This window comes from Manis javanica, chromosome 10, assembly GCF_040802235.1.
Source record: "Manis javanica isolate MJ-LG chromosome 10, MJ_LKY, whole genome shotgun sequence".
Taxonomy (NCBI): domain Eukaryota; kingdom Metazoa; phylum Chordata; class Mammalia; order Pholidota; family Manidae; genus Manis; species Manis javanica.
In genome coordinates, this window is record NC_133165.1 from 110,332,654 (window position 1) to 110,350,167 (window position 17,514).

General features: G+C 48.3%; 1 protein-coding gene across 1 annotated transcript; it reads right to left on the reverse strand.

Annotated features, from left to right (window-relative positions):
- Positions 1 to 213: 213 nt before the first annotated feature.
- On the reverse strand, positions 214 to 11,602 carry DNAL4 (dynein axonemal light chain 4). The gene is made up of 4 exons (XM_017664074.3): positions 11,487 to 11,602; positions 4,181 to 4,390; positions 2,490 to 2,573; positions 214 to 1,348 (listed from the first exon to the last, which is right to left on the reverse strand). The coding sequence occupies exons 2-4, from the start codon at positions 4,247 to 4,249 to the stop codon at positions 1,184 to 1,186; spliced, it is 318 nt and encodes a 105-aa protein (XP_017519563.1). The 5' UTR covers positions 4,250 to 4,390; positions 11,487 to 11,602; the 3' UTR covers positions 214 to 1,183.
- Between the last annotated feature and the right edge of the window lie 5,912 nt (positions 11,603 to 17,514).

Consider the following 17,514-nt stretch of genomic DNA (forward strand, 5'->3'; position numbering starts at 1 on the left):
TGCCTCCATCGGTGTCCATGTGGCCCCGCCCACCTGCACTCACCCCTACCCAGGACAGAATGGTGAGGGGCAGAGCCAGGCCAGGAGGGCTTGGGCCTAGGCACAGGGTTCCCAGTGGCCTCGATGGTTCACCTCTCTAGGCTCCTGGGCCCCACCAGGGCCTGAGGATACTGAGCACATCTTCCCTTAACCTCAAGAAGCTGTAGATCAAGGTCAGTTTTTGGTCATTTTAATTGTAAAAACCAAGACATTTATATAAATAAGACCGCTGTGTAAAATAGGATTCACCCTTCTACTAAAACTCTTCTCCCCACACTCAAAAAGAATATAGAAAACCCAGCAGAGATAAGAAGTACAAATTAGCATGCGGTCCCTGATGATAAATAACTGGCAGGCCAGGTTTCCCTGCTGAACAGGCCTCATGGTGAGTGCGCTCCTGGCCCAGGCGTCTCACCGGAGGCTCAGTGACGCTTCAACCAACTGCTCAGCAGCAGCAGTTCCCACACCCTCAGCCACTGGGTGCCAACTGCAGGGGTGGAGGCAGTGTGAAGGGTTCAGGGGGCCTAGCGGCCAGGGAGGGAGGATGGGGCGGGGGGAGGGAGGCTGCTTGGTTCTCATGCCAAAGCAGGGGCTGCGGAGCTGTGGGTCCAGCAAGGCGCAGTGGTTTTTTGGGCTGGGGAAGGGGCTTCTGGAGGGGGGTCGCCACTTCTCCAGAAGGCAGGGGGAGAAGCTGCGAGTGTCCCTTGAGAGGTGAGGCTCCTTCTTGGGGCCATCCTCAATGGCTGGCAAAGATGAGGACAGTGGACACCTGCCAGAGGTGCTGGGGGTGGGAGGGCCGGGGCTCCGGGAATGCAAGGGGACAGCAGCCCGGGAGGGGTGGGGCTGGGGGTTCTCCATCTCCCACCCTACTCCTACCCTGTCACATCTCTCCACCCCTCTCCCGCATGAGACTGCTGCCTGCTGCCCCCTGAGAACTCTGGGACTCAGAGGGCACTGGCTGGGAGCTGGGAGAGAGATGTCAACAGATGCACACGCTTGGCGTGGCTCAGGAAGGGTTCACAAGGACAAAAGAAAAGACCCCAGGCTCTCCTTTCACAAAGCAGGACGTGCCAGGGCTGCTCCCATCCCAGATGAATGGCGGAAGAGGCCCTGCAGGGCACAGGAGCACAGGCGGGGGACGGTGTCAGGAGCACTTCCAGACACACACAGCCAGGGTGCCCCCGAAGTACAGGTACAGGAGGTTCTTCACCTCATGAGTGATCTCAAACCCAAAGCCTTCACCGATCACCACATGCCAGGAGGAGCCGAACTTCTTGTCCATCGTCTCTTTGATCATCTTGGCGGCACTCTGGAACAAAGAGATGCTCACCAGAGAGGAAGTCTGTGGGGAGGGTGCGCGAGGCGACCCCCTCTCTGGGAAGGAGTCTTGGCAAGAGAAAAGCCTGTTGTCCTATTACTGTTTCCTCCGGCTCATGGAACCTTCAGAAAGGGTCTCTACACAGGCCACCTCCTGCCAGGGGCTATTACAAGGGACAGAAAGGCAGACATTACCTCACCAGTTAGGACACCGGGGAAGGCGGACGAGCAGGCACTGGGTCTGGACACAGAGCCCCGGGTTGTGTTCTGGCTCTGCCTCTTAGCATTAGTGTCTGGGGGCCGCTCTCAGGGCTAAAAGAGGTAATTTACCTGAGAGTGCTCCGCAGGCGGTACAGGGTTATGCTGTCACTATGAGGCATCAGGTTTATCTTCAGGGAACAGAAAAACTTCTCCCTAACGGGTTTGGGGGTTTCTCAAAAAGCTGGACTGCTTCCCTCAGCTGTGGCAACAGCCCCCACTCTTTCCTATACTTGCTCTTTCAAGACGGAGTCTAGGGAAGGGCCGAGGACCCAGCCTTTGAGGGGTTAGCCCACCACGCTCAGGAACCTGCTGTGCCCCACCACACACTGGGCTCTCGCCCGCCTCAGCTCAGCCCATACATCCTCACAATGCCCAGTGGAGGATGTAGCACCCACACCCCTTAAGACTAGGAAACTGGGGCTCAGAGATGAGAGATGGCTTGTCCAAGGTTAAAGAGCTAGACGCGCTGGAGACAGGGTTTGAACTTGGGCCAGACTGGTAAATGATATCCCTGCCCATATCCCCCGCATCTAGAACAGTGCCTGGCACAGAGATGGAGTTTCACGTCTTTTGGAATGGATGAATGGATACATGAATGGATGCCTGGGCGGGCCTGTTCTCCCCTGGGATGGAGCCAAGGGGAAAGGTTCCCCATTCAGCAGCCCACCTGGGCAGGGGCATCCCAGAGACCCCTTGGGCTTTTCTTCCTCTAGGGCTGGGGGTGACCATCAGGTCTGTGCCCAGAGACAGCACCAGCCTCTTCCCTCACTGGCCTTCCCCAGCCTGTGACTAGTTCCAAGGAAAGGCCTCCCTGGAGCTGGCTGTGGGGACCGGGCTCTCAGCTCCCCCATGGGGGTCACCAGAGGCAGTACCTCGTTGTTGTTGGAGAACTTCTCACAGGCCGTGACACACAGCTCCATGGTCTCCACCCGCATCTCCTCAGGCATGTCTGAGTGCTAGAGACAGGGCGGGGGGCAAACAGAGAGAGGCTCAGCCAGCACCCTAGCCTTTGGGGCTCGCCTCTGCCCCGAGCTTAAGGCACAGACATCGGGGGCTGTCCCGGCCCAGCCCTAGGCGGCCCTCAGAATGGTGACCCATCTCCTGGCTCAGGATGTGCCGTTGGGGCAAAGGGGCTGGAACCGAGACACATGGGCCTAACTCGCAGGTGCCTCCGCAAGCGCAGGGAGCTTCATCAGTGCCGCATTCCAGCTGATGGGCATTGGGAAGAGGGTGGCCCAGGCAGGAGGGAACGCTGGCAATGGAAGTGGTTTACGAGCAGCCTCAAAGCACAGCTGGGTCTCACTCCAAGAGCCTGAAGAGTGGCTCTTGGTATTTTTTCCGGCCTCTCTGGCTGCTCTTTCGCAAGTCACTTTGCGGGACTCCCCTCCTCCTTCCAATTGCTGGAGGTCCTGGGCTTTGTCTCTACCCCTCCTCCTCTCCAGCTCTCTACTTGCTAGGGGATCCCCTACTGTTCTGTGGATTTAAACATCTACTATATGAGGCCAGTGCCCCACTGTCACCCCAGCTAGAACCTCTTTTTTGGGCTCCAGACATCTGCCTCCAATTGTCTGCTGAACAGCCTCACTCAGATGTCTGGAAGATAAATAACTCTTGATTTCCCCACAAGCTTATTCTTTCTTCATCTTCCCTCTCTTGGTAACTGACACCATTTTCGCTCCCATATTTAGGAAAAAAACCAACACTCAGAATCACCTTTGACTCTCTTTCCCTCACACCCAACAGCCAACGCACCAGTGACTTCTAGGGCCTCGACCTTCAAGATGGGTCCTGAACCTGACCATGCCCCCCTCCACTCTGTGACCCGGACTCAGCCACCCCCTCTCGGGGCCTCTGCAACAGCATCCTCACTGGCCTCCTCACTTCCCCGCTGGGAAATCCATTCTCCTTACAATACCTGCTTGGTGATCTTTGAAAATCCTAAAACAGATCACCTTATTCCTCTGCTTAAAACCTTCCACTGTCATCTGACTCAGGATAGAACCTGATTCCTCACCACAGCCGGGCAAGGGAGGTCTGGCCCTGCTCTCCCTGTGGCCCTCAGGTCTTGACAGCCCTCTCAGCCCTCTGTTCCAACTTCTTTCTTTTCCTCCAACATGCTGGTCTTATTCCTGCCTTAGGCTTTTGGGGCTTGCCACTTCCCGTGCTCAGAATGTTCTTTCCCAGACCTTTGCAAGGCTTGCTCCCTAACTTTACTCGGGTCTCTGACCAGAGCAACCTTTCCAGGAGCTGACCTCTACACTCTAGCCCCTTACACCGCATTTAAGACCTGAAGCTATGTTCCCTAAACCTGTCTTTCATGTGGGCCAGGCCTTCGTTCGTCTTGTTCACTAGTGTATCCACAGTGCCCAGAACAGTGCCGGATACACAGTAGGTGGCCTACATAGATACTTGTTGAATGAGTGAATGAATGAATGAATTACTGTAGACCCCCAGATCTCTAAATCTGAGCTAGCAGAGTCCTTCTTAACTTCTCCCCACTGTTGTCCTGCAGGGAGCAGCCATCCCACCTCTCCCCACAGCTGTGTGGGCCCTGCCAGCTTACCCTGACCAGAGGGAAGGTCTGCAGTCGTTTATAATCAGCCTCATCCTTCTTCCCTTCTGTTTCTCCCATGGTCCTTCCACTGTGACCACTGCAGGAGAGAGTGGGGCTTTCTGGGGCTGCTGGGACCAGCAATTAAGACACACCCAGGAGATTTAGGAAGCAGGCCCTGCCAACTTGGTGGGAACAGAAGATGTCTTTCCCCAAGGGGTGCTGTGGAAAACAGGAAAAACCAGGAGAAAAGAGTTGGCTTTAAAATCATATATCACAAATTAGAAATGTCTCACTAACAATTTGACACCTCCCCGTCTTTACTCCTCCGCATCCTCTTCCAAGTGGCCAGCAAGTCTGCAGACGGGAGGATGAGTCACCACGAGATGCTGGGACGCGGTGGTTAAGAACATGCTGGTAGGAAGCCGCATGCCCACACTGTCATTATCAAGACAAATACTGACTGCGGGCCAGGCCGAAGACAGGCCTTGAGCTGGCAATGGACGAATAAATGCAGCTTCTCTGCGTGCCTGCTATGTAAATGGTCTGTATTTAGAGAAGACGTGGTTAGGAAGTTAAATGCCAGGTCACGCTCAGTAATGCCAGGCTTATGGGCAAACAAGTGCTTTCTTCTGAAGTCCCCGATCTGTGGAAGGAATGGGAACAGTGGTGCCATGCCCTCCTGGGCACACAGACACCCCAGGTCTTCCTGCCCACTCCCTTTCGGCCACACTGCCTGGGCTCACTGGCTCAGGCGTTGTGAGGCCTGGGCTTTAGTGCTAGTTCTATGGCTCACCACCTCTGTGGCTGTGGGCCTCAGATTCCTCCTCAGTACCACAAGGGGTAATCACATCTCTCACTGGGCTGTTAGAAGAACCAAATGAGACCAGGTATGTAAAGCAGCTGACACAGCGCCAGGCACACGGCACTCAGTACTGTCATTCCTGCCCTGAGGCTCCAGGGACATCAGATGAGAGATACGTACAGGTATCACCGGACAGTTAGAAAGCCTCACACATATGTATGGATTGTTTTTCTTTCCAAATCTAGTTATCTAATAACAGATGGGACTTTCCCTGAAGAGATGATCCTGAAGCCTAAATTGCTGGAAATCCTGGTGTTTCTCTTTATCCTACAATTCAATTTATCCTATAATTCACAGGACTTTTTATCTCAGAAGTACTAATACAAATTAATGCAAACTAGCATGTTGTTAAACCCTTTTTAATAATCAATATTGGACAAATACAGCCAAATAATGTTATTGCAGCTTCTGTCACATTTCTAAATAAATTTACACTCATGGCACAGCCACCAAACTCTGAAGATGCCTGCATAGTAACTAACAGGCAGGTAATGCCAGGTGGTGTTTATCAGGTATCCTGGGTGTGAGCCACTGTTCTAGGGCTCCGTGTGCACTTAGTGCATTGCTGCAACAGCCCCATGAGTTAGATCTTGCTCAAACGGAGGCCTGGGGTCACTCAGCTCACAGGCAGCAGAGCTGGAGTTTGAGTCCAGACTCAGTCTCCGGCATGAACACTCCTAACACCTCCTCCGAAGGTCTCTTTGCCACACAGACACACAGTAGGCACCTATGAAACTCAGCTCCGGTGTCTGATGCTAGTTCAACTCGGAGATCCCGACTTGAACTCTTGATCCTCCCATTTGGTGACTACTATTCTACTGCTAACCTGACCCTTGTTTAGCCAAGGATTGAGCTTTCTGTATACTTTTTCTGGTCCGTGCTCTCGATGTATCCCACTCTCTGATGCTTCCGAAACCCTCAGCACCACTCAATGTGGTGGGCTCCCTTGAACAAGGCTGAAAGCCTGGCACCAACTCCACCATCCCACGACACTGGTATTTTCTGACTTCCTAGTGGACAGACAGCTCCTCTTATCTCATCAATTCTGAGCCTTTACAACACTCAGATATCAGCAGCTTTTGTTTGTCTCCACATATGGGCTGGCAAGTTCCCAGGCACAATCTCATTGTACTTCTGCTCATGTTTCTTATTTCACAAAATCCAGTGAATCATTCTGTCTTTGCTCATTGATGTGAGGCCCTTCTCCAATTCCATCGTGCCCTCCTACCTTCAGTAAAGCCACATGATTGCCTCCTCCTCCACACTATCAAGGTGCGCAGCGGTGGTGGCTGCACCGATGATCAATGGATAAGGGCTTTCAGGTGTGTTTACCTCCCAATATTTTCAAGTGGGAACAACTTAAAATGCCAAAGCAGCTGCTTAGGCATCTTGCACCTAACTATTTCAATTCTATTTGATTCATCCTCAAGGCTAAATAGTGCCAGCAAGGAGTGGCCTGGAAGGGAATTCAGAGGCAACTGTGCACATGCCTGCCCTGGGGGAGGCCAGGGTCTGGGACAGCTGCTGGGATTCCGCTTCAGCCTAGGGAATCCTGATGAAACAGGGCTTCAGAAGTATGACCAGAGGCCATTCTCCAGCAAAAAGTGGGAAAGGCCACTGGGGCAGTTTTGTGTGTGTGTCGGGGGGGCGCATCACCTTGTAGAGTAGAGAAGGTGCAGGACCGTGTGGAGGGGTACTGGGCTCGACCACCAGATCTGTAACTGAAGTGAATCCTGCTCTCTTCCTTGGAGCCTTGGGCAAATAATTTAACCTGGGCCTTGGTTTCCTCGTCTGTGAAATGGGATAACCCCTCTATGCTCAGACAGCTGTTGCAAGCACCAGTTACATGTATGTGAGATTCTGGAATTGTAAAGCTCTGTGCACTGTGGTCACCACACTGCTCTTACTACCACACTATTATTAGCCAGAACTTGGTCAACATGATTCAACCACGTTTACTAAGGACCACAAATATAAACAGCTTTTCCTCACCATTACATGTGCTTCTGGGGACCCAAGAGGGGTGATGAGACAGAATAAACAGGAATAGTTAGAGATGATGTATTTCCAAATACAGAAAGGTAGGAGAATTTTTTATGATGCTGTATCATAGTACAGCCACAGTCATTTAGTCATGATTAAAAAACCCTGCCGACAGAATGTTACCAAAAATAGAACTAGAAGTTTTAATAACCTTATCAATCCTCCATGCAAGAGAGCATGTGCCTGACAGCTCCAGGCCAGAAAGAAGTCTCATCAGGCCTGAAAGAGAGCTCTTTAATAATGTAAGTGTGTTCACGGCCAGGGTACCTGAATCTGCTGGGTATCAAAGCTCCAACTGTTCCGAGCGCGTCCTGACGTGCAAAGCCAGGTGCAGCCTTGCTCTCTCCTCTGCCCCGACCCCCCTCACCCAAGCGCCCCTCTACAGGCTCCGCACAGCCGGGCCTATGTCTGATACGCGGCCTCTCTGAGGCAACAGGGGGCACAGATGAAGCTCTTTCCCTTACCGCCTTGTCAAAGCTAGGGCCCCCTGTCTCCCTGTCTCTGCTCTTTTGTGACGCTGACCTCAGTCACCATTTATTATTTTCCTTCTGAAGCATTTAGGAAGAATCCTTAGGAGGGTGAGTGGATGTGGGAGAGATGGAGAACAATGAATGGATTCTGGGAAATAGGCCAAAAGTGTCCGCCAGCCCCTGGGGGCTCCTCCAGCCACTCAGCGATGGAACACGCTCGGCTGTGGACCATGCTTGCCACCTTTGACTGCTGCCAAGCACCCGAGAGATGGGGAGACACACTCAGAGATGGGTGGTGGTTGTGAGGGCAGTCTCCACAGGCGAGTCTGAACTCACATCTTTGACAAGTGTTTACCTCTCAATCCTCAGTTTTCTCATCTGGAAATTGGGGCAAAAAATAGATGCAACCTCACAGCAAATGGCGGCTCTTGTTCCTGGAGCAATAGGAATGGGAACAGCAACATTCTTCCTCATATACATCCAAACGTTCAGCCAAACAGCCCAATATTGACTGAGTTCCCACTCTGTGTAAAGCACCATGTTAGTACTGGAAGACGGAAAAGTCAAAGGAAAACATAGTTGGGGTCAGGCTGGGACAGGGGTGGGTGTGGTTATTCTGGGTTTTCACTGGCTCATTTCACCCCATAACCACCTGTGGAGGCAGCATCCACTCCCAGATCCAATAAGACACCTGGGGCTCAGAGAGGTTTTGGGCTGGCCCACAGGTACACAGCGAGCAACGACAAAGCCAGCATCCGAACGCACCTCTATTCTTCTAATTCTACCTTCTGTGCTCTCTCCCCTTCAGAAGCAAGTAGGAGACAAGACGGAAACACAAATAACTTCCATTGTCAGCATCCACCGGTTCAGCCGCCCGTCCAGGCACACCTCCCACTTCCAGCCACATCAGGGATACACACTCGAGCAGCTTGGTCACCCTCCTGTCTTTCCCTCATATGTTTATGCTCTGCCTTCCCAGAAACAGCAAAGCCGGCAAAGTGAGGGGCACGGAGCCTACGGGTTTGCGGGCACTCGCCCCGGGCACCAGTGGTGAGGTCAGGGGACAACATGGAAGATCCAGATTTCACAGAGCAGTTTGAAAAGGGGACAGTAAACACAGGGTTGCCGTTTTTACATTTTGCTAAGAGCATTAGAAAGCATATCACATGCTATCAGAGAAAGTTTTAATAGTAAGGGGGAGACAATTGCAGAAAAAAGGACAGTCCTCAAGAAAAGATAGTTACCTGTCATACATGTACGCAAAGCACACAAAGGAGTTTTGTTTTGTTTTTTTAACATTGTCCTTAATATTGCTCATTTTACTGAGATCCAGTGAAAACTTTTGATGTGCCTTAAGCCAGGGGTAGGCCGGGAAAGAAAGAGGGAGGGAGAGAAAGAAATCAAGAGTAAGAATGAGATCAAGACATTTTCTTTATGTATAACACGATATAATAAATAACACTGACTCACATGGATACACCCTCACTGACATATCCAAATCTGGATGAAATCCCAAACATTTTGTCAAGATACAAAGTAAAACAAAAAGTCATAACCATTGCAGCTATTAGCTCTACACGAGAACAGATGCTTACTACAGACAGTGGGTTACGCGGTCTCCCTCCCACCCCACCACCGTTCCCACTCGAGAGAACAGATCTGAACGTGAGGGACTAAAAATGCCATTATTACAGAAATAAGGTAGACTTAGGACTGAGTTCTTTGTTTTTTAAAATCATTCACTACTGCTAATTACTGGTGCCATGTCACAACCAGTCACGACCTAGCAGGCGTGGTGAATTCAGACAATCACCTGGGGCGGAAGAATCTCATCTGTTACTATCCTGTGCCTCAGAGCACCACGGCCAGTGTCAGCACGTGGCTGGAGCCCAACAAACATCTAAATTGTGATTAAATCATCTTTCATTTGCCCTCTGGGAAGGGAGAGGGCATATCAAATCCATTCAACAATATTTATTGAGCACTGACCTTGAACAAGTCAACAGGATGGGTGTTCTACATCCAGGATCTCACTGACTCCTCCCCTCGCCCCAGTACCTCTATCAGACAGGCACTATTATCTCTGCTTTCCTGATGACCATGCAGGCTGAGAAAAGTGACTTTCTACCCAGCTAATAAATGGCGCTAAGATTCAATATGGTATATATGACTTCAAGATTATGTTTTTTCAACTACTCAACTCTAAGCAAGAGACAGTCTCTGCTTTCAAGGAGCTTACATTATGATGTGGGCGACCAATACACATATGCAAGAAACTAACTATGGTTCATGGCACAAGGCAGTATGTACCACAAGACATGCCCAAGGAGAGGAGACTTCTAGAGGGGCAGGGGAGAGGACAGCAAGAATAGCTTGGTGGCAGAGGCAGCATTTGAGTCAGGCCTTAAAAGGTGAGTGGGCATCCTGACAAGGGGACAAAGTGAGGGAGACCTTTGTGGCCAAGGGATGAACAAACACAGCAACATCAAAGCAGAAAGCTCAAGATGTTTTCTGGGAAAGTCCCAGGAGAAAAGGCTAGGTGGGCTTGGGCTGTGGAAGTGTAGAATGGCCCGAAAACCAAGGCTTAAAAGGGTGGATGCTTTAAGTGGGGAATGAGAAGCCTTTGGAGGTCCCTTGGGGATGGGTGACATGTTTGTGTTTTTAGGCACAACCTGTTTTGGTGGGCTGGGTTAACAGGAGAGCCTGTTAGGAAGCTACAGCGATGGCCCACGTGATGGGCATTGAAGACTTGAACCAGGATGGTGGCTTCAGGAATGGAGAGGATGTGAGATCTGGCAGAGCCAGAATCAAAGCACACGGACATGTGCCTGAGTGGGCATGGCAGAGTGATGGATGGTGCTCGAGGAGGATGGTGATGCCATTGAGAGAGAGGAAGTCAGGTAGAATGGATGGACAGATTGAGTTTAAGTTGCTGCTGAGATATGCACGTGGACATGTCTCATCAGTAGGTAACACTGAATTACCGATTGTCAGGGAGAGAAGGGAAACCGTAACATCAATATATCAAACTCTACCCTCATCCCCACTCCCACTCCAAAGTATCCCTAAACATAGAAGCCCAGGAGGAAGAGCAGAGCTGGAGAGCTGGATTTGAGGATCAAATGGAGAAATGACAGGTGACACTAAAAGCACTGGTGACACCAACTCTCAGAGATGGAAAATGTGGGCAAGTAAGAGTCAAAGTAAGTAAAGTAACAAATATGGAATCTACGCTAGACTGGACTCTATGCTTCAGCTCACAATATCCTCAGAATTTCCCAAGAGACGCCCTGTAGTATCCCGACTTTATATATACTCAGACTGGAGATCGGGGTGGTTAGGTAACTTGTTGGGTTCCTACACTGGGAGTCCAAATTAGGTTTGCCAAGTTCTTTTCACTACATCCGACACCTCCCATGGGGAGCACCTCCTCGGGGAAGCCTACAGTTGTATCAGAGAATCATATCCTTGAATGTCAGAGTCGAAGATGCCTTAGAGATCATTCAACCCAACTTCTCGTTGATGGAGAACAGGTCTGAAGAGGGAAATGAGCAGTTTGGAGTATCAGCGCGTCACCCACTGTCCAAGGCAGGCGGTCTGGGTCGAGTCGGCTGCGACCATCGGCCCAGCCGCCAGAGGGGAATTACTTCTCAAAAGCTGAGGGGGGTCGGGTCGGGAAGAATGAGGGAGCGCGAAGAGGGACTAGGCCTCGGGGAGGTGGAAGGAGCAGCTTGCGGAGTCGCGACGGCGAATCTGTCACGACCGAGTCCGCAGGTCTCAGAAGATGTGGATGGGGGTTGGGAGGACCTGGGAACAGCAGGCGGGAGACTGAGGTGGGGCCTCCGCGGTGGGCGAGGCCCTGCCCGCCCCACGTTGCCTCCCGGCCCCGCTTCGGGCCGGCCCTCCCCGCCCGGCTGCCCGCCGCGCCCCGGGGCCTCACCTGCTCCCGCGGGGGCCGGAGCCAGGGCCGCAGCTAGCACACCCCAGCCAGGGTTGTCAAGGAGGGAAACAAGAGTGTCCTAGCAACAGCAAGGAAGTCCTGCCGCTTCACCGGACGTTGACGAGCATTTCACTTCTTATTGGTGAATAAAAATGTCAATCAATGTTGAAGGGCCCTACGAAGCAGGGGGTTTGAGGATGAAGGGGGCGTGGCCTAGAGGATTCGGAGGCGGAGCTTAGCTTATAGTCGTCTTAAGTGGGCCTGAGGAGCTGGGGACATTCACAAGCTCTCAATTTAAACAAACTTTGAAGAGCAGTATTGCCTTGGGAGTTTCTTTCAGTCATTTAAAATAACAAATGCAATTTTTTGGTGTCGTGACACTGAGATGGTACTTTATTAGGAAGCCTAATGATAACTAGCATCTATGTAGGGCTTTCCAATGAGTATATAACCTGATTCTCACCACAATTCTTTTAATACTAATCATAACCCCATCTGAACAAAGGTTCAAAGAGCTTAAGTAACTTCTTAAAAGAAAGGTAAAACTCATTTGATCAATAAATAGGAGAGATGCCCTCACAAAAAAAAAAAAAAAAAGTACACACTTCCAATTGTAAAATAAATAAGTAACCGGGATGTAATGTATAGCATAAGGAATATAGTCAAAATATTGTAACAACTTGGTATGGTGATAGCTGGTACCTAGAATTATCATGTATATAAATGTTGAATCACTGTGTTGTACACCTGAAACTAATGTAATACTGTGTGTCAACTACCCTTCAATAAAAAATTATTATCTAAAAAAAAAAAAAAAAGAAGGAACTCAGGTGTTCCTTTCCCTGCAGCACAGCCTCGCTGAGACGCCCAGTCCTAGTCCACTACAGACATGGTATCACCTACCTTAAAGACACAGTTGCCTCTTCTTCCCTACAGGAGGCAAATTAATCTGCACCTGTGAGTAAAGCTAGCGAGTAGGGAAGGGAGACCTGCAGATGCAATTATTTGATTGGTGGATTATAAGGTCAGAGAGGTACTCCATAATTTAAACACCTACTTTATCATGATGGAGGCTTCCGGTGAAACCCCACTTCACATCCACTGGCATCTACTGGGAACTCAGCCCTCACCACATGCTGGTGATTCAGAGAGGTTCCAGGTTCTTTGGTTCCAGAGGAGGCACAGTCCAGGGGGGAAAGCCATATCAACAAATAGGTAAATAATAATTCATTCTACATGTGCTCTGGTAGAGGTGTGGGCAAGGTGCTGTTTCTCTCCAAGCAGGGTGTTCCCTGTGTTCTCTTGGGTGAGAATGGGGGAACGTAGCTGTTGGAGGGTGTTGAGTAGGGCAGAAACATGGTCAGATTTGGGTTATGGAACAATTACTTGGGTGGTGACTATGGGGGACTGGACTTGGAGTGGGTATGAGGAAGCAGATCGGTGGGTTTCGTTTTGAGACTTGGCAGCTTGAGGCTCTGGCCGATTCCCAGCTTGCTTCCCTGGTACATTCTGAGTGTCCATGGAATGTCTGACTCAGCCTCCAGATTTCCCCAGTCCTCTTTGCCATGTTTCTTCAGGAGGGAAGGTGGCCTTTGAGAGGGATGAAGCTCTCGCCTCTGCCTTGAATCCAGACTTCTCCCCAAAGGGGTCCACCTTTGCTGTCTTCTCTTTCTCACCTCCCATTCACTCTTCAGCCCACTACAATCTGGCTTCCACTCCCACAACACCACTGAAATTCCCTCTTCCATGGTTACCAGTGACCCCCTGAAGAGTGGGATCCAACAGACCTAAGGTCCATCCCTTCCACTGGTGTTAAGCTGTCAAGCAGCACCCATCCTCATGTAATTCTCTACCCGGAGGTAGTGCCTGCAGAACTCTTTACAATGGAGATTCCCGGGCCCCATGGCATCAGAACGGTGAGGGGCAAGAATCTTTTTCACAAGCACTCCTGGTCCACACTCATGTACTTTAGAATTACTGCTTTATCCTAGCACTGGAGCATCTCATTCCCTGGGGTCTCCTCAAACTTCTCCCTTTCTGGTTCCTTCTTTCTTTGCTCTCTATGCCCACCTTGACCTTCTTTTCTTCTCACCAATGGTCTAAAATTTCTTCCTATCTAGGTCACTTTCTCATCAGCAAGAGTTTCCCTTGGTTACACTTCCTAGGAATTGAAGGAATTAAAGGTTGGGTATGTACTTTGGAAAAGCCCCTCTGGTGATTCCAAACACTGTCCCAGGGGTTGTGCCACGCCACACATGCTCTGCTGCCAAGTGCTGTCTTAGGCACTGTCCTTTGGGGATCTCATCCACTCCCGTGGTTCCATTGTCAATGTTCTAGATTCTGGTGGATCCCGTTTTATCTCTCCAGATTAGGCCTCTCACTGGAGCTCCACCCCGAAATATTCCACTGTCCGCTCCCCATCTCCACTAAAATGTCCCACTAACCCTTCAAACTCAATGTGTCCCAAACTGAATTGACCATCTCTCTTCAAAACCTGCTCTCTCTGCATTCCCCATCTCAGCAAATGGCACCGACCCCCTCCCAGTCGCCTCCATCAGAAAACAGGACGTCTTGTCTTTCATACTCCCCTACCATCGCCTACCTCAAGTCCGTCACAAGCCTGCCAATTCTGACTCCTAACTTACGTCCTGATCACAGCCCCTCCGGGCCATCTTCACGGCCCTCTCCACGTGCCCAGACCGCGATCCCGTCTGTATCACTGCAACGACCTCCTGACACGACTGCCTGACTGCAGCCTTGCTCTTCTCTCATCCATTGTCTGCACCACAGTTGGCGTGATGTTCCTAAAACCCAGATGTCACCACTGCATTCCTCCTCTCTTCAACAGCATCCCTCTTCACAGTTTCCTGTCACCTACCAGGAGACATCCAGAGGCCATGACCTGGCATTTTGAGCCCCCAAACATGGTGTGGCCCATGGGCTCCTCCATCTCTTCCTTGCTGCCCCTTCCCTTGCGCTTCCTGTCCCAGCCACACCAACTCTTGTGGTCTCTCCACACACTCCACGCTGTTTCTCACCTCCGTGTCTTTGCCCATGTACCCTCACTGCCCACATTCTACTTCTGCCCTTCCTTCCCTTGGCTGCATGAGCCCATACACCTTTGGTCTAAGCTTGTACGCACTGGGATTCCATCACCTGCAGCCCAAGAGTTCTTTGTGCTCCCGTCTCATCTGGTGCATGTTCCTGGCACTGCTCTTCTCCACTGTTTTGTACTTGAGTTTAATTTTTCCACTTCCCCTGTGAGGTCCTCGAGCACAAGGACATATTCCTGTTCATCTCTACATCCCTGTGTTCCACACCAGGTCTGGCAGAGAGTAAGTTTTTAGTAAATGTTTCATGAATGAATGTATGAGTGAATGAATGAGGTGGATAGGATCCTACCCTACTTCTTTAGACTCAGCTCTTGACAGTCTACAAGATTCAGCCTGCATTCCAGCTACACCCTTTTATGTACTGTTTCTGCTGTTTAAAATGGCTAATGGTCAGTTAGCAATTGGTTCAGCTGCATGTTGCAGAGATTGGGAAAACAGTGATTTAAAACAAGATAAATTTATTATTTTACAGTTCTGGAGTCTGACTGTAGTCACTGGGCTAAAATCAAGGTGTCCCCAGGGTTGTGGTCCTTCCTGAGGCTCTAGACTGTTTCCTTCCCTTTTCCAGTGTCTAGGGATCCAGAGACTTCCTGTCCCTCTGACACTGACTCTTCAGCCTCCCTCTTTTACATCTAAGAATCCTTGCGATTCTATCGGGTCCATCCAGATAAACCAGGTTAATCTCCTTGTCTCATGATCATCTGATTAGCAACCTTAATTCCATCGGCAACCTTATTTCCCTTTGGCATGTGATGCAACATTCCCAGGTTCTGGGGACCAGGATGTAGACATCTTTGGGGGGGCCATTATTCTACTTACTATTGTCAGTTTGGGGACTTTTTCATGCAAAATTGAGAAGAATGTCTGTTCTGTGGCTACTCTCTTAGGTCAACTTCATTTTTTTCAAATTTTCTTTATTCATACTGAAGTTTTTGTCTGCTAGCCTTCTAAGTTATTGAGAGAGGTGTGTTAAAATGTCCCACTGCAACTGAGGATGTTAGTTTTTCCTTTTGGTTCAATTTTTACTTTATATTTTATGAAGCTGGGTTCACACATGCATTTAAATTTGTGATTTTTATATCTTCCTGAGATACTGACTCTATCATCATGAAATGTCCCTTTCATCTCTAGCAGTGCTTCTCATCTTTAAGTCTACTTTTGACTAAGTATTGCTACGCCAACTTTCTTTGATTTAGTGTTTGCATGATACATACTTTTAATTTCAACCTTTCTGTATAATTATTTTAAAATCTGCTTGACAGTACTAATATTTTATTGGAATCTTTACCTTTTAATATATTTAATTACTGACTCATCAAATTTAGTTTTAAATCAATCGACTTACTATCCGATTTTTAATATCTCACTCTTACTACATTTCTTTTTCTTTACTTTCTTGACCTTCTTTTGAATTGTTTTTATTACTCTATTTGTTGTCCTGTAGTAACTTGTTAGTTATGTGTTCTTTACAATCCTTTTAGTGACTACCCTAGAAAAATATAATATTGATCCTAGGCTTATTGAAGTCTAGTGTAAAATTAATAAATTTACTACTTCCAGGACAATGCAAGGACATTAGAACATTTTAGTTGCATTTACCTCTTCCTACCATTTATTCTGTTGCTGTCAGGAATTTTAAACCTCATGAGACATAATTGTTATTATTTTTTAAGTCAACAGTAACTTTGATCCACATATTCACTCTTTCCGATGTTCTTCACTGGAATTTCCAAGTTTCCTTTCAAGGTTGTTTTTCCTCCCCATGAAGAATTTCCTTTAGCCTATCTTTTAGAGAAGTTCTGTTGGTAACAAAAACCGTTGGTGATGAATACTGTGCTCTCTTTGTCTGAAATCATCTTTATTTCATGCTCATTTTTGAACAGTTCTCAATGAAGACAGAATACTAGGATGACAGTTATTTCCTTTCAGCACTTTGAAGATGTCATTTTTTAATCTTCCTTTTTCCATACTTTCTATTGATAAGTCAGCTGTCATTCTGATCATTGCTCCTTGGAAGGTAATGGATCTTTTACCCCCCTGGGACTTTTAATCATTTTTTTCTCTTTGTTTTTGATTTTGCAGCTATTTCACTACCAAAATCCTAGTTGTGGTTTTCTCTGCATTTGGCATACTTGGAGTTCCCTGAAATTCTTGAATCTGTGGCTGAATGTTTTTCAACAGTTTTTGGAAAATGCTGACATTATCTATGCAAATATTATTTCTGCCCTATTTACTCTCTCCACTTCTGGGACTTCTTACAGGTTAGGCCTTTCCACTATGTCCCATATTAATCATACGCTTTTTTCCCCTTGTGCTTTCTCTTCTTTTCCCTCAATATTTATTCTGGAGAATTTTTTTGAGATCTTTAATGAGTTCACAATTCCTTCTTCAGCTGTATCTGACCTGCTGGCTAGACTTGTTTATTGAGTTGGTAAGTTCAGCTAATGTATTTTTGAGTTCTAGAATTTTCATTTAATTATTTTTTATAGTTTTTAGTTCTCTGTAGAAATTCTGTTTGTCATCTAAATTCTTAAATACATTAACCATAGTTGTTTTCAAGTCTATATCTTATAACCCCACAACATGGATCTCCTATACAGATCTTTTTAAAGTTAGACTTTTAATTCTTAGATAATTATAGATTCACATTCAGTTCTAAGAAATAATACAGAAAGGTCCTATATGTCCTTTGTCTAGTTACCTCTGGTGGTAGCATCCTAACAACCTGCACAACTTTAGTACAATATCATAACCAGATATTAACTTTGACACAATTTATTCGGGTTTCCCCAGTTTTACTTGTGTGTATGTGTGTGTCTAGTTCCATACAATTCTATCATATGTGTATATCTATTGGCTTAAATAAATTTCCCTCTTGATTTTCAGTCATTCAGTTTTGTCTGCAGATATGCCTG

Coding starts and splice junctions, on each gene's coding strand:
- DNAL4 (XM_017664074.3), bottom strand. CDS start 4,249: ATGGGAGAAACAGAAGGGAAGAAGGATGAGGCTGATTATAAACGACTG. Junction 2,574..4,180: donor AGACCTTCCCTCTGGTCAGG/GTAAGCTGGCAG, acceptor CCCTGTCTCTAG/CACTCAGACATGCCTGAGGA. Junction 1,349..2,489: donor AGTTCTCCAACAACAACGAG/GTACTGCCTCTG, acceptor TCTTTGTTCCAG/AGTGCCGCCAAGATGATCAA.